This window comes from Delphinus delphis, chromosome 7 (assembly GCF_949987515.2).
Source record: "Delphinus delphis chromosome 7, mDelDel1.2, whole genome shotgun sequence".
In the NCBI taxonomy this organism is placed as follows: Eukaryota; Metazoa; Chordata; class Mammalia; order Artiodactyla; family Delphinidae; genus Delphinus; species Delphinus delphis.
In genome coordinates, this window is record NC_082689.1 from 54,249,205 (window position 1) to 54,272,126 (window position 22,922).

The 22,922-nt window shown below is 38.3% G+C and overlaps 1 protein-coding gene across 6 annotated transcripts in view; it reads left to right on the plus strand.

Annotated features, from left to right (window-relative positions):
• The window catches only part of CCDC141 (coiled-coil domain containing 141), a 219,180-nt gene extending 196,529 nt beyond the window's left edge, over nucleotides 1–22,651 (plus strand). For 3 of the 6 annotated variants that reach the window (XM_060016516.1, XM_060016518.1, XM_060016517.1), the window contains 2 exons: nucleotides 10,693–11,546; nucleotides 13,645–15,625. In XM_060016516.1, coding sequence (XP_059872499.1) covers nucleotides 10,693–11,546; nucleotides 13,645–13,912 — 1,122 coding nt within the window. In that variant the 3' untranslated portion in view covers nucleotides 13,913–15,625. Of the gene's footprint in view, nucleotides 1–1,961; nucleotides 2,094–10,692; nucleotides 11,547–13,644; nucleotides 15,626–17,164; nucleotides 17,429–19,656 lie in introns of those variants that run through there. The other 3 variants (XR_009520139.1, XM_060016519.1, XR_009520140.1) reach the window with 3 other exon arrangements.
• The last annotated feature ends 271 nt before the right edge of the window (nucleotides 22,652–22,922 follow it).

Here is a 22,922-nt window from a genome sequence, read left to right on the forward strand (position 1 = left end):
TGGTTTTTATGTTTTTAAGGTTGATTCTGTGGCTCTGTTTTGCAGGGGGTTATTAAAAAGCAGACCCAGAAATCCCTGTCAAGGCTGAGACAGTGATAATAATCCTTTCTATTTGTTTAGCATTTTGAGATTTACAAAGGATTTTCATAAATATTGCCTCAGTGATTTCCAAATAACCTTGTGATGGTAATAAGGTAGATGTTGTTTTCTTTGTTTTAGAGTGAAGTTCAGAGAGGGTAAAAGTGCTTTGCTTGGGGACCCACACTCAGTAGTGGTGGGTCTGCAGTATGAACTTAGTTATAATTCAAAATCTAGTACTCCTTCCACAACTGCCAATTTGGTTTATTTTATTTTATTTTATTTATTGAAGTTTAGTTGATTTACAATATCATGTTAGTTTCAGGTGTACAACACAGTGATTCATTTGTATATATATAACTGAATGTGTGTGTGTGTATTCCTTTTCAGATTCTTTTCCCTTATATATTGTTACAAAATATTGAGTATAGTTCCCTGTGCTATACAGCAGGTCCTTGTTGGTTATCTACTTTATATATAGTAGTGTGTATATGTTAATCCCAACTTCCGAATTTATCCTTCCCCCCACCCCCCTTTCCCCTTTGGTAACCATACATTTGTTTTCCATGCCTGTGAGCCTCTTTCTATTTTATAAATAAGTTCATTTTAAGATTCCACATATAAGTAATATCATATGATATTTGTCTTTCTCTGTCTGGCTTACTTCTCTTAGTATGATAATCTCTAGGTCCATCCATGTTGTTGTAAATGGCATTATTTCATTCTTTTTGTGGCTGAGTAATATTCCATTGTATAGATGTACCACATCTTCTTTATCCGGTCATTCATCGATGGACATTTAGGTTGCTTCCATGTCTTGGCTATTGTAAATAGTGCTGCAGTGAACATTTGGGGTGCATGTATCTTTTTGAATTATAGTTTTCTCTGGATATATGCCCAGGAGTGGGATTGTTAGATCATATGGTAGTTCTAATTTTAGTTTTTTAAGGAAACTCTATACTGTTCTCCATAGTGGTTGTATCAATCTACGTTCCACTTTGGAATTAGGTATCAAGTGTGTACTAAAGCAGAGTAATTTATCCAGTAATACAAACCAGTTTAATTTTTAGAGTTGGGAGTAACAGCTAAATCTCCCCAGTAAATGTCTCCCCAAATCTTCCAAGTTGGTGTAACATGTACACTTTGAGAAGCATGCCTGTTTCTTTAAGGCCCATCTAATGCCTGTATTCCAGGTGGTATAGAGTATCTTCTGTTGCCCTATAATCTCATCCTAAACTGGTGTCCTGTCACTTGGTGTACCTGTGGCTCCTTTCATCTTCACAAAGTCTTTAAAGCTCTTACACTGGCTCCTCAGCAGTTAGCAAACACCCTCTACTTCCATGACTAAAACGGAGCCCCATGAACTGTAGGAGCAAAATATCACCACCCACAAAGCATCGTTTGTTCTCAATTGTTTTTTTTCTTTACCATACTCAATTATATTACCTTCCTCTTTTCATGAGTCTCCCAAACACTTTGCTTGTCTAAATACTCTGAATTTCCTACTTTGTTCTCCATCAGAATCTTCAGTCATTTCCTCCTCATGGCTGCTCCCCTAGATTTTTGCGATGGTTTAAACTGTCACGCACAATGATTTTTCTCTCTAGAGAATGCTCCTGTAGGTGCATCCTATTATAACAATGACTTTTTTCCAGCTGGGCCTTTGAACAACCTATTTTTACTGGCAATCAACTTTATCAAAGGAGTGAGGTAGGAAGGGAACTGTGAGCTTGAAGAGATAATTTTATAAATCACATCGTGGGAGTACGCCAGTCTCTTGAGGAATACATTTACTGAAAGATTGCAAGTGGTCTATGTTTTCTTCCAAGTGGTTATTGTGTGGCACTGTTCCCCCAACTTTCCTGGCCCAGGCTCTCACTAAGCTTCACTTTGTACATCAGGGAAACATTTTAAAGATGAATCTGAATTTGGAAGGCTTCCACGATGATTGCATTGACCTACTAAAAGAACCAGGGAGAAATAAGCAGACAATATTCAATAAAGGAAGGAATAAGGTAAAGAAAACTATGTACCCTCAGATATTCATTACTTTTGTTTTGAGGTTAGAGTCATTGTGCATTGAAAAAAAATGAATTGAAGCCTTATTATCAATCTGAATCTTCCAGTGTAAATGAAATGTGAGTGTCCTCTTCCCTTCTTTTCTATCCCTTACTTAGTCCTTCATCTCTCATCTGTGCTCTTTCCCTCTGAGTCCCTCCCACTGAATACTGGAGCCATAGCATTTCACAGTGGCGTTGGGACAGCCATTCAAACACCACACCATCTCCCCAAACTATTTTTGTTTCTCCCATCTTTAGCTGCCTTTCAATCCCAACTTCAAATTTTACTTCTCCCTCTTTATCATACCACCAAGTTATGACTTTGTTGTTTTACACTACCCCCTGGAAAACCTTAATACATGAAATTATTGATAGATTGTATCTTGTTGCCATAGACTCTACCTCTAAGATGATATTTCATATGTACTAAAACATAGAATGCAACTGAAATATAAATACTAAAGTATTTAGAGAAATGTTAAATTATTTTAAAGCCTATGCATTACAGATAAATTAAGCATGCAGCAAGAACTGCAAATATTCACAAAATGCATATGCATTTCAAAAGCATTATTTAAATCACATCATGATGGATTTTCAGTATAAGTTGCTCACTATCTATTCATAGCTGCTGGACTATAATTAGCTCTTGACTTTATGCTTTGCCAAGTTTGCTCCCAATGTTTGTGTCTCTCCCAAGGAACTGAAAGAGCAAGCAGAGTTGACATTTTTCTCAACTGCTCCCAAACAAAATAAAATATACTCTTTGTGACATGAGAGTTTAAAAAATTTCTCCCCACTTGTTGCAGTCATCTCATGGAGAAAGACTTACCTTTTCTTAAACTAAATACAGTACTTAAGAGCTTCTTTATATGTCCTTTTCTGCAGGTTAAATCTATGTCAAGGTCTAGTGCAATTACACAACCACCAGGCAGCAAGTACCATTAATTAAGCAAGCTGGCTTTTTTCGTGGGATGGGCTTGTAGCATTTAAACCCTGATTCCTCTCTGAGGCAAAGGAAAGCTGCCACACCTTGATCATCTTGTTGGACTTTAGCCTTATATCAAATGATCTTTGGTTACTCTGATTGTCTAAACCAGGATTACTCAACCTCGGTACTACTGACATTTTGGCCCAAAGAATCCTTTGTTGTGGGTGCTGTCCTGTGCATTGTAGAATGTTTAGCAGCACTCCTGGCCGGCAGTACCCGCTCTCCACCCAGTTGTGACAACCAAAAATGTCTATAGAAACTATCAAATGGCCCCTGGGGAGCAAAATCAACCTTGACTGAGACTAACTAGTCGAAATAATAAAGAATAACATTAAATGCATCACATTTTCTTAACTAAGTTATAAGAGATACTAAATCCAACAACATATTATTTATTTTTTTAATTCTGCACACTTTTCTACATTGTCAACCACACACATTGAGTAAGATTAGAAACAAAAGTGATTGCTGCCAAAGCAAACACACTCATTTATACTTAGTAAAACTGGCTTTCTTGTTTTTATTTATTTTTCTTAGAAAAAAATTAAAGAAACAGATTCCTTTAAATAAAAAAAGCAAGATTTTCTTTCATTGAGAAATCACTTTTACTTTAACGTAAATTAAAAGACATGATAGATCATCAGATATTTAGGATAAAAGTGAAAATCCATAATTACACTATGATCTCTCATTGACCTCATTTCATGTATATGTTCTCGTGCAATTGGCAAAATGAAAGGGCAGCAGTAATCTTCACTTTTAAACAGCTCAACCACATTTACCCTCTTACTGTCTCTATCATTTATATTATAGGTCAGCTGTAACAAGTTCATGAAACACCATGTGGGCAGACAACAAGAAGCACCAAGTGAAAAGCTTATGTGGGAATCACTGCATTCAATTGTGATACCCTTAAATGGTATTGTTCTTTCTCAGAAAATTATTTGAGTCAGAAAGAACAATTCCACCAAACTCTTACAAGAAAATGTTCATCACAGGATTTTTTCCTGGAGATAGTAAAGTGCTTCTCATTTTTCTGACGCAAAAAATACAGTTGGTAGAATTAAGCAATTCAGTAAATGCAGTGCCCATTGCACTGCTAACAGATTAGCGATGGTGTTTTATTCCCTAAGATGAGCACTGAAGCTGAATCCGCAGGACTATCTAAAAACCCCTAAGGTTAAACAGAGGCACAGAGTATTAAAAGCCTTGCCTAAAATCACAGAACTATGTAAGGCTTATGATACCAGCATTTGGAGTTACAGAATTCTAGTGCTAGAAGGGATTTAACAATCATCTGATCAAATCTCATTTTACAGTTGAGGAAACTGAGGCCCAAAGAGATTAAATATTTTGCCCTCCAAAATTCACAGGAAGTAGTGTCAGAACTGGGCAGGCAACCCAATTCTCCTGAATTTCAGCCATGTAACTTTTTCCACAAGACCAAAAGGGAGCTCCAAGAAACTGCTGCATATAAATAAGCTGTTTTGTAATGATACTATAGATTCCCATGCCAAATTTTTTCCCTCTTGCCATTCATCTATTACACAGTGATTAATAAAGTAGCAGCATGGAAGTGCTTTCATAGCAAACAATTCAGTGGAGTGCTCTTATCAAAGTGGGTGAGGACAGTCCCTGGGCCCTCTTCCAGTAATCCTGATCACCTGGTAAGCGGAGTAAGATGTTCTTGAGACATTTGCTTTGGAAAATAATGGGAGGCGCAAAAGGTTCTTCACCACCTTTCTGTTCTCTCTTACCTTGTCCTCCCCAAGTGCTTAAGGGTACCAAGTCACTCCTTGACTGCCCAAATCCCCTTCCAAGAGCCTTCCCCAGAAAAGCCTTTCATAGACCAAGCCCTATGTTCAATATCTTTCTTTATCCACTTCCCACTTACCTTCATTAAATCATAAACCAAGATAAGATTACCTATTGTGGAGACATTTTAGAAGATAAAGCCTTGTGGAATTCCCTTAAATTTACCACAAACATGGCTCCCCACCCTACGGACTTGGAGAACTGGTGCTACACACTTAGTTCAATGGATGTAGAGTATCATTATATTTTCTCTTCCAGATGCTCCACTGACAATAAGAGAGAGAGTTTTGCCTACAGGGCAGTGATTGTAGAGTCAAGTGATTATGTCCATCAGTGGAAATGAAAGTTCAGAAATCCTGACAGAGATATGATCTAAGGCTATAGATTTAGGATTAATTAAAAGTTAATGATCATTAGATATAATATTAATTAAAAGTTAATGATCATTAGATCTCATAGGGTGAGATCTTTGAGTGGAAAAGTATATAGAGAAGATTAGAAAACTTAAAGACAAGATTACACATCATTCATGTTTTTAGAAGGTGGGAAAAGAAAAAGGAATCAACAAAGACAAAGAGCAGCCAAGGCTATACGAGAAAGAAATTGAGAATGAGCGATGTTTTGGTGAGTTAAATCAGTTTCCCAGACACGTTGCCAGAACTCATCAGATTGATACAAATATTCCCTGTCTGTGCTGAGATACACAGATTTATCTACCCCTTTCTGGAAACACACACACACACACAAACACACTTTTTTTCTCCAAATAGCAAAAAATGGCTTTATGGTGGAGAAATATAAAAGATAGTTGGTACATGTGAATGTCTGGAAACCATTTTCATAAAGGAAAATTAGTATACCCAGGAAACTATAGTTCAGTGAGTTCTAAAAGTGATTTTTGTAGAATTCCATAGTGACTTAAAATCTGAACGCCTATTTGCATTTGAGAATAAAGACAGAAGTGTCAAAAGCCAACAGGGATTTACTCAGAAAAACTTGTGTTAAATTCACCTTATTTTGCTTTCTGAGATGATTATTTAATAGAAAACTCTAGGTTGGTGCCATAGACAAAATTTATTGTGGTTTCAGGAAGTCATTTGATAAACACACTCACGATATGTCTCTTAAGGTAAGTGGAGAAATGTGAATTGAATGGGCGTTTGGTCAGGTTATAATTGTGCCCAAGCGTGTTAAATAGTTCATCAGTGTCAACCTGGAAGACAGTTTGCCTTGCCCTGGGGAGACAGTTGGCTTTGTCCTAAACTCTGCAGTGTTCAACACTTTTATCAGTGGTATTAATAGACAGAGGAAGTAGGACATTTTAGTTGATTAAAAACATTGTGAATCAATAGTCCCGTGTGATTCTTATAAAAACAAACAAAGAACTAATAAAGTCACTTTCATAAAAACATATCATGTAGATCAAGGAGATGATTCCACTGATTACTTTCCACCTGAAAAGTAAGTAAATCCTGGAAATAAACATAAGTTGAAATGTTTCTAGAAAAAGATTTGAGAAAACTCTCTCTTATTGTCAGTGGAAGTTATCCGGTAGTGTATTTTTGGTGGAAAGTATTTTTCTACTTCAGGAATTATAGGGAGTGAAAAAAAAGTAATATCCTTGGATTACCTTCTTGAGTTTAGCACCATTTGAAAGTGAGACACAGGAGTCAGGAATCAGTAACCAGTAAAAGCTGGACTGGAGGACAGGGCTTGGACTTTTCTAGTGGGTTTCCCCAAACTTCATCTCTGTTGAGACAGACTTGTCTCCTCAGCCACTTGGGTGCACAGCTAGACAACAGAGGCTTCCCTTACAGAGGTTTTTCATGCATTAGAGCCAGTGTGGATGCACCCACTTGATGGAAGGCACATCCAAAAGAGAGGGACTCAAAGACACAGAGCTGAGCAGGCTCAGTCTCTTCTTCCAAACCCACAATTAGGTAAGTCACTTCCTCCGCAGGAGCGAGTGAGGAGTAGGGAAACTAGCCCAGACTTTTATCCAAATTCCTCCTAAGCCTGTTGCAAAACTTCAATTTTTACACATTATTGTTTTCCAGAGGGGCCTATGTTACCCATAGAAGTCATTGAGGAGTTGCCTGCCCCTGCATGACCCTCAGATCAACAAATGTCCCTGCCCTCCCATGAAGGAGTTTGTAGCTCATTAAAGTGGGACCTCCGAAGGTGACCAGAATGAAGAAAGTTCCAGGAATTAAGGCAGAATAAGACCTGGAGGTTGCAGGACCAATTCTCTAAATAGTCAAAGGGCTGTTAAAAGAGGAGAGCAGTCGGACATCTTCTATGTCATTCCAAGAGGCCAATTCTGATGTATTGGTGGATACTGAGTGAAGGCAGATCTGTGATAAATACAGGAAGTTATTCTTAACACAAATAAAGCATAAACTTCTTTTCAAAGAAAGCACCCATTCAGAAAAAGTGTTCAAACAGAGGCTGTCAGAATGGCATAGAGGAGATCCTTAGTCTGAACAGGAGGTTGTAGGATCAAAGTCTCTGAGAAAAGGAAAATAAACATTCTACATTCAGGGAGAGATGGAAGGAGAGGCACTAAGCTGTGGTAGGAAAACCAAAAGAAGGAGGGGCATTCCCTACGGAATATGTGTTTATTTAGTAATTTTTTTATTGAAGTATATTTGATTTACAATGTTGTGTTAATTTCTGCTATACAGCAAAGTGATTCAGTTATACATATATATACATTCTTTTTTTTTTAGATTCTTCTCCATTCTGGTTTATCATAGGATATTGAATATAGTTTCCTGTGCTATACAGTAGGACCTTGTTGTTTATCCATTCTATGTATAATAGCTTACGTCTGGTAAACCCAACCTCCCATTGCATCCCTCCCCCCAGCTCCCTCCCCCTTGGCAACCATAAGTCTGTTCTCTATATCTGTGATTGTGTTTCCATTTCATAGATAAGTTCATTTGTGCCATATTTTAGATTCCACATATAAGTGATATCATGTGGTATTTGTCCTTCTCCTTCTGACTTACTTCACTTAGTATGATAATCTCTAGGTCCATCCATGTTGTTGCAAATGGCATTATTTCGTTCTTTTTTTAAAATTTTTATTTAATTAATTTATTTTTGGCTGTGTTGGGTCTTCGTTGCTCTGCGCAGGCTTTCTCTAGTTGCGGCGAGTGGGGGCCATTCTTCTTTGAGGTGTGCAGGCTTCTCTTGTTGTGGCACGTGGGCTCTAGGCATGTGGGCTTCAGTAGTTGTGGCACACAGGCTTAGTTGCTCCGCGGCATGTGGGATCTTCCCGGACCAGGGCTCGAACCCGTGTCCCCTGCATTGGCAGGCAGATTCTTAACCACTGAGCCACCAGGGAAGCCCCTATTTCATTCTTGTTTATGGCTGAGTAGTATTTCATTGTATATATATGTACCACATCTTATTTATCCATTCATCTGTCGCTGGACATTTAGGTTGTTTCCGTGTCTTGGCTATTGTAAATAGTGCTGCAATGAACATAGGGGTGCATGCACCTTTTTGAATTAGAGTTTTGTCTGGATATATGCCCAGGAGTGGGATTGCTGGATGATATGGTAATTCTATTTTTAGTTTTCTGATGAACCTCCATACTGTTCTCCATAGTGGCTACACCAACTTACATTCCTACCAACAGTGTAGGAGGGTTCCCTTTTTCTCCACACCCACTCCAGCATTTATTACTTGTATACTTTTTTTTTTTTTTTTTGCAGTACGTGGGCCTCTCACTGTTGTGGCCTCTCCCGTTGCGGAGCACAGGCTCCGGACGCGTAGGCTCAGCCGCCGTGGCTCACGGGCCCAGCCGCTCCACAGCATGTGGGATCTTCCCGGACAGGGGCACAAACCCGTGTCCCCTGCATTGGCAGGCGGACTCTCAACCACTGTGTCACCAGGGAAGCCCACTTGTATACTTTTTAATGATGGCCATGCTGACTGGTGTGAGGTGATACCTCATTGTAGTTTTGATTTGCATTTCTCTAATAATTAGCAATGTTGAGCATCTTTTCATGTGCCTATTGGCCATCTGTATGTCTTCTTTGGAGAAATGTCTGTTAAGATCTTCTGCCCATTTTTCGATTGGGAGATTTTTGTTGTGTTGTTGTTGAGTTGTATGAGCACTTGTTGATCACATCATTTGCAAATATTTTATCCCGTTGGTAATTTTTTTAATGAGAAAAACTTTTAAGAACTTCTGACTTTAGACCCAGGGTTTAAACTTTTTCTAAATGGCTGAAGGAAACCACTTTCTCTCAGCTGGGATTATGCTTTCTCTGAGGGTAAGTCATATCTGTGGGATAGTAGAAGGAACATTGTTTTGGTTTGCTTCTAGTCTTCAATCTGAAAACACATTTATTTCTCAAAAATCACCTGTAAAGTATATGTCCAGAACAGGACTATGGGCTAAAATGAAGAACTCAAAGTCAAGGCAAGACATAACTTTCTCATGTGCAAGTAGTAGCCACAGGACAAAAACCAGTAATTGTTAATTAAGGAAAAATGTGCCCAAAATGCTGAGGAAAGGCAAAGAATGAAGTGGTTATAAAACAAGTAGGTTGGGATCAATGAGATCCCTTTCAGCTTCAATATTCTTTTGAGTCTATGCCAGAAGGGTTATTTGAACCTCTTCTCAAACCAGAGATGGATGTCAGTGAGTGGAGAGAAATACTAGAACAGTGTGAGATGGATCACTGTTTTTCTCAGTCTTGTAGAATGACCTATGCTCCACATGGGACAGAAAGACAAGTGGCAAGTGTTCCTCTGCTGTATGTTGGTGTGTTCTCCTGCGAAAGTCCACAACATGGGATTGTTCCCTTAATATCTACCTCCCTGCTAGGCTGTCATCTCCAAGAGGGAAGGATTATATTTACTTTTACTCACCATTTATCTCTGCAATGCCTAGCACAGTACCTAGTATATAATAGGTGCTCAATAGATATTTTTCATCGTAAGAATAAAACTAAGGGGCTTTTAGAAAATAAAACCAGTCATTAAAATTGGCTTTCTCTATATGAGATACCTATAGTTGTCAAATTCATAGAGACAGAAAGTAGAAGCGACTGGGGGATGGGAGAAGGGGAAGTTAGTCTTTAATGGGCACAGAGTTTCAGTTTGGAAAGATGACAAGATTCTGGAGATGGACAATGGTGTTGGTTGCACGACACCGTGAATGTCCTTAATGCCGCTAAACTGTACACTTAAAAAATGTTAAAATGGTAAATTTTAGGTTGTGTATATTTTACCACAATAATTTAAAAAAAAAAAAAAAGAATGGCTTTCCTGAGAAAAAAGGAGGGTTATTCTAGGAGGGTCTGAGGATCACCTAAAAGGGAACATCTGATATTTGGGAACCACGAATGCTGTGAAGTGTAGACAGATAAATAAACCAAACCAGAACTTGCTGGCAGAGGAAGACTCCTCAGATCATGATTGGAAAGACGTGGATCCAGTCGAGACTGCATCATGAGAGATGAGAACCAGGGCTTTCTCTCTTCTGTGTCGCAAGGTCTGTCACCTCTCACTCAGAGGCTGGAGGTCGGTTTACACCGATTCCTTAGTCATGGGACGGGGCTGTGCTGAGCTTCAGCAGACAAACAGTTTCAAGTTCTGTAAGGCCAGAGCCAGGGCCCCAGCTGTCACTCACTGCAGGTCTTCTCAAGTTGTCTCTCTGAGGTTGACTTTGAGATCTGGAAAAAGAAAACTCGACCACTAACTGGAAGCTTTGACTTTTCCATTTTGAAGGAGCAGGCCAAGCCAGCGGACGACTTGGAGGTCAATAGAGCAGGAGAGGGTCAGCTTCCACGGGAAGTGAAGCAGCTGGTCCCCGGCCCAGAGGGTGCTGTCCAAGGCCTGCTCCTGCCCGTGGATGTGCTTTCAGGAGAAGAATATGACTGTGTCTCGCCCGATGACGTCTCCCTGCCTCCGCTCCCGGAAAGCCCCAATTCCCTCCTCGCTCCGTCTGACATGGAGCTGGAGGCGCGTGCCCTCCCGTCCCTCCACCGGCACCTAAGCAGCCACGGGATGCAGACAGGGACCAGCGGTCCAGGGGAGGCCCCGGAATCTGGCCTTCCGCCACCTGCTGCTTTTGCTGATGCTTGCGATGATAAGAGAGAAACATTTTCGAGTCATTTTGAGAAGCCTTCCCCCCAGTTCCAAGCTGAGCCCCCATTAACATCCCGAAGATTTCCGGAAGAGAGTACTGACTTCCACAGAATCAGTGTTAAACCTCCAGAGAGCATGTGCGGTGAAGTGCATGCGCGAGCTTTGCAACAGCACCCCCAGGCTCAGGGAAGTTTGCTAGAAACACCGGAGAAAACGCATGCTGATAATAACGTCACTAAAACCCGACATAGGCTGCATGCTTCCCAGGATGCATGCTCGGGCCTCGGGTTTCAGCCAGGCCCCAGCCAGGCCTGTCAGAGGCAAATGGTTCCCAGAGAAGAGATTAAAGTTACCTCAGCAAAGAACAGCGTGGTCAGCCTAGCTGGCCAGGCCCCTAATTTCTCCAGGCTCTTGTCTAATGTAACTGTCATGGAAGGTTCTCCAGTGACTTTGGAAGTTGAAGTAACAGGATTTCCAGAGCCTACACTGACATGGTGGGTAGCCTATAACGACAAGCCATAAACAGAAACCAATTGAATCACTGAGCAAATCATTCTGTGTGCACTAACTTAAAGGTTTAGGGGTAGCTGATTAATATTCTAGGTCACTGCAACGCTGCATGATTCAATCTCACATCGAACCCCCGACTCTCATTTTTGTAGCCGCATGGCTGATACCCTTAAAGAAAAGGTAACCATATAAAATAATGATTTAACCACTCCAAAAGCACTGCAACTTAGTTGTGCTATTTTTTGGTTTCAGTTTAACATTCCGCATTTCTAAAGGTTGTGCTTGAACTTCTTTCCTATTGTTTATTCCTACATAAGCATGACATTTAACATCCAATTAAAAAACATAAGCATTTGGGTTTTTCTCTTTTCTCTCATTTACCAATTCCATCTTTTCCCTCTTCCAACAGAGTCACACATGCCACTTTTGTAATATTTGTTTATCTCACTAAGATTTCTTCTTTTACATTTCTTCAATGTGAAAGATGGAATAAAAATATTTCTTTCACAGTTGCTTCTAGTGACAGGTAATAAAGCCATTTTTGAAAGGTGATGTAATAATTGAGCTGTGAACAATGTGGTTTTACTCTAGACACATCACCATTTTTAGCCAATTTGTTTTAATAAAAGTAAACGGCAGAACACAGGTTTTATATCACTGTTATCATAAAAGCAGTTCTAACTTTCTTAATATGTGGGTTACTTTTAAACGTTTAGAAATTTTTCAAGTTTTCAACCTTAAGTATATTTATTTGAGGACAAAGTTACAAATACGTGAGCATGAGTTTATACTTATAAACTAAGTAAAATAGCATTTGTTTATCATACTATTTCAGTAAACATTAAATTAACTCTTTCAATTATTGTGTGTGCCTGTTGATGGTACTTGAAGTGTGGATCAGCTCTCTAAAGAGTTTATGAGAAAATGTTCGTTTCTCAGATTATTAAAAGAAATTGCACTTGGGTTACAGTGCAGCCATTTATGCTTTTTATCTTATTTTGTTGTCTTTACAATTGCATGTTTTTTACAGATCAGGAATTTTGTATTTAGGAATTTAAATATCAGTAAATTTATTATTTAATATTATCATTTAATTCATTATTAAATATTAGTTCACTCCAAAGAAAAATGTTGTCTGAAGTGTTTCTTGTTTTGGCCCACACAAAAAATGACTTGATTAGTATTTACTGTTGAAGAACTGCTGCAGTATTGTGAAAAAATACCTTGCCCTCGAATTTACAACAATTTTGCTCAGTTAACAACTGGCAAACTATCAGGGAATCATTCTTAGGACACTCAGAAAAATGCAAAATTATCACCTAGGCAACGGGAATAGAAAATGCTTCAGGTTTGTCACCACTTCTTGTGTGGAAGAACATGGGGATAAATAAATAAACAAGAACCTAGAGTATACAAAATAAACAAATCATTTGCTTTGTATAATGATGCAGCTAAGTGCTCATATTCGTAGGAAACTCTTAGAAACGTGTCATTAACGGTAGTAATCCAATTGAATAAATGCCTTTTATAATTAGAAATTATTTTCTTCTAATGAAATTAATTCACAAAAATTAAATGAACTCATCTCGCCAGGAAGTGCTATGTAAGTACCTTCCTCTAAAGCGGCGCATTGGCATTCTCCTGCGGATCTTGCGGGATGAGTCTGAGCTGCTGTTTCATAGTGGCTGAAAGAATGACACAGGTCAAATAGAAGGTGCCATTTCCCATTTGGGGTAATTGTTGCCATGAGCAGATGGTGGCCCAGTGTGACCAGATGGCCCAGTTTTTTTAAGAGGAGTTGGATATCTGAATTTTCGTATGCAATATTCTAATTGATAAACGTCCAAAAATTCAGTTTTTAAAAAACACAGTCTGAGCCCATCAAGCACATCTATGGCTACCAGTTGACAGCCTCTGCTTGAAGGATACACAGCCCCACTGGGATTTGTGGTTGCTGCAGAGTTCCTGCTAATGCTAGAGAATATTGCAGTAGTCATGGGCCGAATTGCAGTGCTTATTAGAACTTGGAAATGATGTGAATAAACAGTGATCCTGACTCTAAAAACTGACTCTCTGCTTCAGGTACAAGAAGGGCCAGAAATTGTCTGCAGATGGGCACTTGCAGGTTTTACACAAGGAGACAAGACATTCGGTGTTCATTCCGAAGGTATGCGAGGCAGATGCGGGCCTCTATGTGGCTCGGGCCCAAAACTCTAGTGGCATTCTCTCTTCCAATATCATCCTCCACGTGACAGGTAACCGCAGGCCGCCCATCACCAGAATAAACTGGATCCTGCTGAGTGTCATCTATGTTAGCGTGTCCCTAATGTACTGGCTACTCACGGAGTAACTGCGCGGTTGGCACCAATGGGCGTCATTCTTATGAGCCTAAAGGACAACAATACTGCTGTTTATTTTCCTGCATCTCCCACCAAGCATCCCCAACCAAGTATCCCCCACCCAGTGTACCTCCATTCTGGCCGTATTGCTTTTTTGGAATACCACTGCTCGGTGAAATAATCCAATTTTCTTTAGTGCTTTAATGTATTTGAAGAGCTCAGTAAATCATTAGCAGCGAATAAGGATACATTTTGTATTCTCAAAAGAGATGTGTTCAGTATAAAACACAGTCAAATTATACTCTGTTTATTCCCTCCTAATTTAAGAGCATTCAGATCAAGTCTCACATCAGCATGCAGATGTGTTTTATTTCAAATCCAACTGTTTGATAATCTATTTTTAATTGTACGCATAAACATCTCTTTGTAGAATAAGAGTAGAAATGTTGAACTAAAATTGTAATTTTCATTATTGCATAAGATGCCCTTTAATTTTGCTTTTCATGTCTTGATCTCATTTATTGAAATACATTCTATGTAGTTTCAACATAGCCTACATTCCTGAGTCTGAGGATGGCACTGCAAATAATCATTCCTCCTGTTCATCTCATGGGTTTGACATTGGAGAATAGATGTGCTGTTAGCCTTAAATGGAGTTTGAAACCTCCATCAGCTGTGTGTGTCACAGAGCAAGATAGAGCATAGCCGCAGAGGTGGACCAACAGTATTCCTGTCCTTCCGTTGACATGTTTTGGGCAGCCATGTGTATACAGCTGCAACCGGCTTCTCCTGCTTCTAATCTTGATTCTGTTGCTGACCATTTTTACAGCCTGTGGGAAGGCATAGTAGTGCCTCAGTTTCCCATTTGGCAAATGGGTTCATCATCTACCTCTTGGGCAACTGAAGGTTTTCATTTCATGTCTTGTAAAGATCTGGAAAATGGAAAGTACTCTATGAAGACTAAGGGTAATTGTATTGCTTACTGTAATTTGTCATCACACTGCCTTCTGCCCACTGTTTTCTTTCAGATATTGTTTCTTTTGAATATTAACTTAAAGGATGGTGTTAGTATGTGATTTCCAACTATTTCCATATAGGAAAATGATGTTTTCTGAATTGGAGCTTAAATTCCTTTCTAATTTCTTAAGACTATATCTTTTTCAAAGACTTGAAATTAAACTCAGGGGGATACATTTAGTAAGATCTTGGGAGAGAAAAAGTATATAATAGGATGACAAGATAAATTCTATCCTTTTCTTATAATTACCACTGTAATATTGAAGAATGTTCTGTGCCTTTCTGAAATATATTATTCAGAAAAGAGGATCATCATTTTAGTGCCTTTAAAAAATAAACATGTATAAGAGAGGCATTTGTTTTTAGATTTTAAATGTAGTCTTGTCATGTTAGGGTAAAATCTTTAGTTGAAAGAATATTCATTATAGATTTTTGATGAAGGGGAGGCATTAATTATGTTGCTGTAAAGCCTGTCTACAAATAATACAAATATTTAAATTTAATATATTCAAGTTGGTATTAAAAAGTTACTGGATATTAACCAAAGGTGTGAAATGTGTGGCTAAGTAAAAAGTTGGCATATATTTTCTTGTGCTGTGTATTCAATTTAATGAAAAAATTTCATCTCTTAATTTTCTTAAAAATTTTGACAGAAACCTATTAAAAGCTTATATATACAGCATCCTAGGGAATTCATAGTCTCTTAATTCTCCTGTCCTTTTCGTCCAGTTTCAAGTATTGTGCATATCTTGCCAAATTGCTATTCCCATTTGAAGCTAAAGAGTAAAACCTACTTATGTCCAAAGAGGGCCAGCAGGACCAGGTAACAAATTCTTGTCTCACTCTATCTCTTTCTTGTTAATTTAGTGGGATCTCCCATCCCTTTTTGTCAGCTTGGTTGAGTTTCTTTTAACAGGAGAAAATCAAACAGAAGTTTAATAGCATGTGTACATCAGAGAGACCCAGGAAAACTGAGTAACTCCAGCTTGGCTGAATTTTTGGTTTGGGGTTGTTAGGGCCTGGGAATTACTGGTTTGCTTTACCTGTTGCATGCCAGTACATGTTAATCCTTTGGGGAGCAGGATGGGATATACATATATCCATGGTGATGACCAAAGAAGGCATATAAAGTCCCTGATATATTTGATTTCTATATCAAGCTTAAGGTTTATACATATATCTGAGATATATAGCTTATGTATATACCTTATATATATCATATATTTGTATACATATACACCTAGAGCTCAAATGTTGGGATAAAACATTATGCTGATATTCATGTTATAGTTCGGATAGCTGTGTATCTGTCTGTCTGTTTATCTATCTATCATCTATCCATCCATCCACCCATACATTTACCTACCTACCCACTTACCTACCTACATATTCTTCTGGGCTATTGACTATCTAGTAATCCCCACAGCAGTGAAGAATAATTAGCTATTCACTTATTCTTTTGGTTATACTTTAATTTCAGTGTGATTATCCTTTCTGTTAACATTTTTGCCTTGATCAAAAATTCCCCCTATGAAAGTATGAACCAAAAGTATTGGTTAAAAATGAAAAACTTAGGAAATGGACATGATGTTTCTATTTTGAGATATATACATGATTTATACCTGTTTACTTCTAGAGTAAATTCTGGACAGTTAGCAATATCAAAACACTTTTCAACAAGAAAGTGAAAATGACCAAAAGAAATTTTAAAGAATATATACTCGATACCTTGAAGGAATGCAACACAAAATGTGTTTTGAGCTTCCTATAAGGCAAAATTATTTTTTCCAGTTTTTATTTTCTGATAAAAGGATGTATAAACATTTGATGGTAAAGTTTTTTTACATTCAATCCCAGGAGAAACTTACCATAGGAATCCTTACATTTGAATCTTTGCATATTCTATAATATCTAAAGTATTTGGAAAAAGAAGCAGGAAAATTTAGGTGTTTCATTCAATAATGCTAACCATCACTTATAGTTAAGACACAGGCTTAAAGTAAATTATTGCAAGAACCTCCTAACCACTTCACCCTTAAATTTCTTCAAGTAGCACACAAGGTCCTTTAGTACCTATGCTTCCATTCCCAGCCTCTGTTCCATCCCTTCCAATCCCCCCATAAAGCGATACTTAACTTCAGGTTTTACCCTGTCATGATCTTACTTCTCTCCAGCCCTCCTTCCCAGAACTCCCTTACTCTATTCTACCCAACTTCATGTGGCTTAACTCCTGCTTATCCTTCCAGGTCCTTTGGAGACACAACCTTCCCAGGAAGCCTTCTGACCCATCAAGTCCAGTGTAGATGTTCCTGCTATGTGCCCTGTCAGCACCTGAGCTGACCATGTCACGTCCCTTAATAGTTGCACTGGAATCGCACATGTGAGCATCTGTCTCCTGGCTAGAGCGAGAGATCCTTATCAGCAGCATCTGTGACAGCCCTATTCGTCATCATACTCCCAGCACTTAAGACATAGTCACACACTCAATATTTCTTGAATTGTTGTCAGAGGTAAGCAAAGATAAGCATAGCTTGATTTGTCTCTTCTTTTTTTTTTTTTTTTTGGAGAGATGGGTGGGGGAATGTCAAAAGAGAAAGATATTATTTGTCGCCTGATTATTCTTTCTTGTTATGGACATTGACCAGTCAGAATCAGGTTCTAACCTCACCTAGCCTACCACACTTAAGTGAGAATCCTCCAGAGCCTCTGGGCTGCACCCCAGTTGAAACTTTAAACTTAAAGATATAGGCTGGCTCTGGCAGTGGAGTGGAGAAGTGGGTGTCTCCCCTCTCAGTGACTAAGTCCCAACTGCCAAAACCAGAATTTACGTACTTCTTTAGAACATTGCACAAATTATCAATATTTTATTGTAGCTGGAGCTCAGTCATCTGGTTGCGAACAGATCTTATTTAAAACCGGCTTTTCATTCATAAGTGTAAATCTAAAAACAGCCAAATCCAAAAAATTAGATTATTTGAATTCCAAATGAAGGAAGGAAAAAATATTGCATCTTGTTCCACTCTGTTTATTTTTATTCATGACCGTGCCTTACTAGAAATTGCCATCTGAAGCTTTTGACATTCCTGTTGTAGGTACAGTATTTTAAGCGTGTCCATGAAGTAAGTTAGCTGAAACAAAATAAAATATCTCCTCCTAGTACACTCTGATATTGTGCATGTCAATGCAAATGCCAAAGCATGACAGACTGTTTTCCATTTATAATAAGCAGAATCTTGAGCTGCATCAAACAGCCAAAAAATTTGTATTCACGAAATGAAACAGTGTCCTGCTCAAAGCAACAACAATTCATTTTCTCCTCTGTCTTCACATGAGATGAGATTTGAATGTTATCAGCTGTGCATGAATTCAGCCTCAAAATGGAAACACAAAGCTGCTAATTTGGCTTTTCCTCAAGAATCCCCACACCATTATTCCTTATGTGGGTGAGAGTTTATATAACATCATGAACCACCCAAAACTGGGGGTGAAAGTTGGATGCATGACACTCCTCCAGATGAACAAGTCTTTGATTCTGGAGGCTGCTTGGCCAGATAGCTCTTCCTTCTGTTCAACAGAAATTTCATTTGTTTAAGCCAGGACTTGGCATATCCACTTCTTTGGATCCTCTTTTTTATACCATAAAATTAACACCCTATCCTCCTTAGAGGACAAGGGGACAGAAAGAATTGTATAGACAAGAACGTTTGTGTGCATATATTTCCAGTTAACGTAATAAAAACCTAGTGAAATTAAAACATATTTTAACTATAGGCATTGCTGGAAAAATTGATGACTTTTCTTTAAACCAAAACAATAATAGGTACATAATTTGAAGTTTCCCATCTGTATTCTGATGGCTCCCTGCTATGTCTCTTTTCCCATTTAGAACTCACTTAATAACAATACTTGTGAAATAACAGCTCCAGAGCTGGCTAATGAAATAAACTTTTCCCTTTGTCATTCAGCAACTGTTCTTTTGCAAGAACTTTATTGATCCAATAACTACAAAATGACATTTTATCTTATATTAGTATTAAAAATCATATAATAAAATCTTCTGAAGATAAAAATTCACAAGATGAAATACAAAGGAAGCTTATCCATGGCAAGTAATCTGTAACCCTTGTTATTCTAATGATGCCAGAAAGCCGCCTTTCTTTGTAATAAGTATTATGCAAACCTCCATACAAACAGGCTGTTGGCAAGCAGGGCAGCTGGAAATGCAAAGTAGGAAACCAGGTACCTGGCAGGATCAGAAAGGCTAAAGGCCCATCTGCTCCAAAGTGTCTTTTCTAGCAGCCATTGCCATGCCGACCCTCAAAGGCCTACCTTTGATTCAAGTTAACGCAGCTCTAGAAGATGCCTCCTAAATGCCCATTTATTCGTTTCTATTCTTTTTAAAGGAGTAATAGAATTTCTCCTCACATCCTCGTCTAGGTTATCAGATTAAATAAGAACATTTCCCCCACCAAAAATCCCCGATAGATTCTTGTGAGGAAATGGGGTATGTGGGAACCTGAAAGATTTGTCTGCTGTGTTCCACTAAGTGTTGGGAAATATAGGACCAGAGGGGAAAAAGAGCCAAACATCGGGATGAGGCAACTGAGTCAGCTTTGTTATCCTCCCTCGCAGTATGAATTTCCTACACATCTAGGAAACGTATGCGGGGAGCTCCCTGAGAGGAAGTTAGAGGCCACAATAAAATGTGTCTGCATGACTTTTTTTGTTATTCAATTAGAGGACTGTACTGGTTGAAGTGTCAGGGTGAGCCCTAAATCCACAACTGGTGTTCTTGTAAGAAGGCCATGACAGACCTGGAGACACAGAAGAGACACATGGGAAAAGGCCAAGTGATGACAGAAGCAGGTTGGTGTAATGCAGCTGCTGCAAGCCGTACAACACCAGAGGTGGCCACCACCAGAAGTGAGAGGAGCAATGAAGCATTCTTCCCTAGAGACTTCAGAGAGAGCCTGGTCCTACTGATGCCTTCATTTTGGACTTCTAGCCTTTAGAACTGAGAAAGAAGAAATTTCTGTTGTTTTAAGCCATCCAGTTTGTGGTATAGTCCTCCTTCAGTATCCCTGGGGGATTGGTTCCAGGATACCTCCTCCCCCCACAGATACCAAAATCCACCAGTGCTCAAATCCCTTACATAAAATAGCATGGTGCAGTGGGACCCTCCTTTATCCACAGGTTCTGCATCAGCAGCTACTGAAGACCGACTGTTCTTTGTTACAGCAGCCTGAGGAAACCAATGCAAAATGTTTTAGAAAAATCCATACACGTCTTTCTCTGGAAAAAAAATTCCCAGAGACATTCACTAATAGACAGCAACCAGTGCTGCCAATAAGCACTCCCAGGTTGTGCTGCAAGGCCTCAGTTCTCTTCTTGATTTAGGGGATCATCTTGGTATATTTCAGTCAATCAGCAACTATTCATCTTCTACATGAACATTGTCCCCTAAGTATACCACAGTGTACTAAAACCAGATAAAGATATTAAAATACAACTATAGGCCAATATCACTCATGAATGTAGACACAAAAATTCTCAACACAGTACTAACAAATCCAATCCAACAGTGAATAAATAAACTTACACATACAAGTGGAATTTTTTCCAGGTATGCAGGCTGGTCCAATATTCAAAAATCAATCAATCCACCATATCTACAGGCAAGAGAAGAAAAATCGTATGATTATATCAATTGCTTCAGGAATGACATTTGAGAAAATTCAGTATGTGTTCATGATAATTTTTTAAAAACTTACAGAAAACTAGTAACAGAAGAAATTTCCTCAACTTGATAAAGAGCATCTACAAAAAAACTATAACTAACATCATACTTAATGGTGAGAGACTGGACACTTTCACCCCAAGACTGGGAAGAAGGTAAGAATGTCCTCTCTCATCACTCTCAGCCCACATTGTACTGGAAGTCCTACCTAGTGAATAAGACAAGAAAAGGAAACAAAAGTTCTGTAGATTGGAAAAGAAGAAATAAAATGCTTTTGTTTACAGAAAGCATGATTTTCTATCTATAAAATCTCAAAGAATCTTCCAAAAACTCTTAGAACTAATAAATAAATATAGCAAGTTCACCAAAAGCAGAAGGCCTGCACCAATAGTATCCAGGAGAAAGGCAGGGAGTTAGCAATAAAAGAATCATGGTGAATCAGGCATCTTTTGAGGCCAAGGCAAAAGGTGGGCAACCTGAATTTGTCTCTTTCCAACAATTGATTACAGACATCATGGATACTTGTAATCTAGTTGCAACATCTCACACTTTATTTTTCTTGCAGCTTCCTGCATTATTTTGGGGGGTTTTGAGAGAGGTAAATTATTAGAAGGAGACAGTGCTCAACAGAGCAAGGGAATATTTGATGTGGAACATAAACTTTATCGTTTGCTGCCATTGTCATTATCACTGAAAGAGAAAAATTAGAAAGACATTGTAATTACAATGTTGTAAAGCTGAGCTTTCCCCAACAATAACATATTAATATTAGAACAAAAGGAGTCCTTTTAGCCTCTGACATCAAATCCCAGAGTGGATGATTTATCAGTTGGTACTGTGCTGCACTACAGGAATGAATGTATCTCCCGTGGATAAGTGCTTTTCCTATCAGCAAGGATGGACTCATGCTGCTAGTATATTTCTAAGGTTTCTTGATAGAAATCAGAGCTAAAATATGTCAGCCATTATATTATACTTTCAAAAGTAATCGGTTTCATAAAGTCATATATTGGTCTATTAATTAATTAAAAGATGGAAAACAAATGACTACTTTGGTACCTACATCTAACAGGAAACTTCAATGAAACTAATCATTTTGTATTTTCTAGATGGTAACTATAAGTACTTTCTTCATTTCCATGTTCTTGAAGGTAATTTTTGGTCATATATATCATTTGTCTAAAACGTAATTGGTGTTATACATTACCACTTAAAAGAAAACTAACTGACGTACCACAAAGGCCAAGTATTAAACTTACATTTTATCAAATGCGTTATAAATTTAATCATATAAACAGTGAAGCCCTGTTACAACTCCATCCAGGACTTATAAATGGATATGCAAGCAAAGCATAGTTTTAGTCATAGTTTTAGTTTTAGTTCAAATCTATGGCAGCATATTATATAATTGCACAAATATTGATTTACTATTACAATTAAAAATGGATCATGAACCATGAAGAATGACTCAGGCTTAACAGAATGTACATGTGGGAGTCATGACCACAGTCTAAGGTTATGAGGCTGGTTTTCTTGACAGTTGAATCCCATTCTTCTGTGCTCTGACTCTATCCCATCATAGGTAAAAATTCAGTAAGTTAACGGATGGCACCATCTCACAAAGAACCTCAGAATTAGGAAAATCTATACGGTTTCTTTAAATGTGAGAAATTGTTGGTAGCAGTTATGCAGCACAGTGTGTCACATGTCATTAATGTCATTGTGAATTAATAAAAACCTTTTCAAGAGTTTTGGATCTTGGTGCTTTGTATGTGTTTGTGTGTGTGTGTGTGTGTGTGTACACCTATTTCTTAGTATGAGTTCTTATCCATATGAATTAGGTAATATATAAAATTCCCAGGTGATGTATGATTAATCAGGTTAGGAAAACACCTCTTGTTAATGGTACCAGTGCCATGAGGAACTGATGACCAAGAGTTAAAATAGACATTTCTTATTTTAACAGCGGTATAATACAGACATATATTTATGTGCATACCACAAGATAAAATACTCAGCACAACTCTCCAGTTTTTTAAATGTATGATTAAAAACCGGTGTTTCCAAACAGGATTCCCAGATTACTGATAAACAAGGGGAAAATACTCTTCAGATCTGTATACAAATATATCAGCTCCGAATATAAATCCATTTAAATTCCTCCTAGGTAGCAATTCAGAGAGTTATTTCTAAATAGAACTTAGAGGTTACTTTTATTTAAATGTGATAACAATATCATAAATCATGCTTGGGAAGCAGCAGTTTTT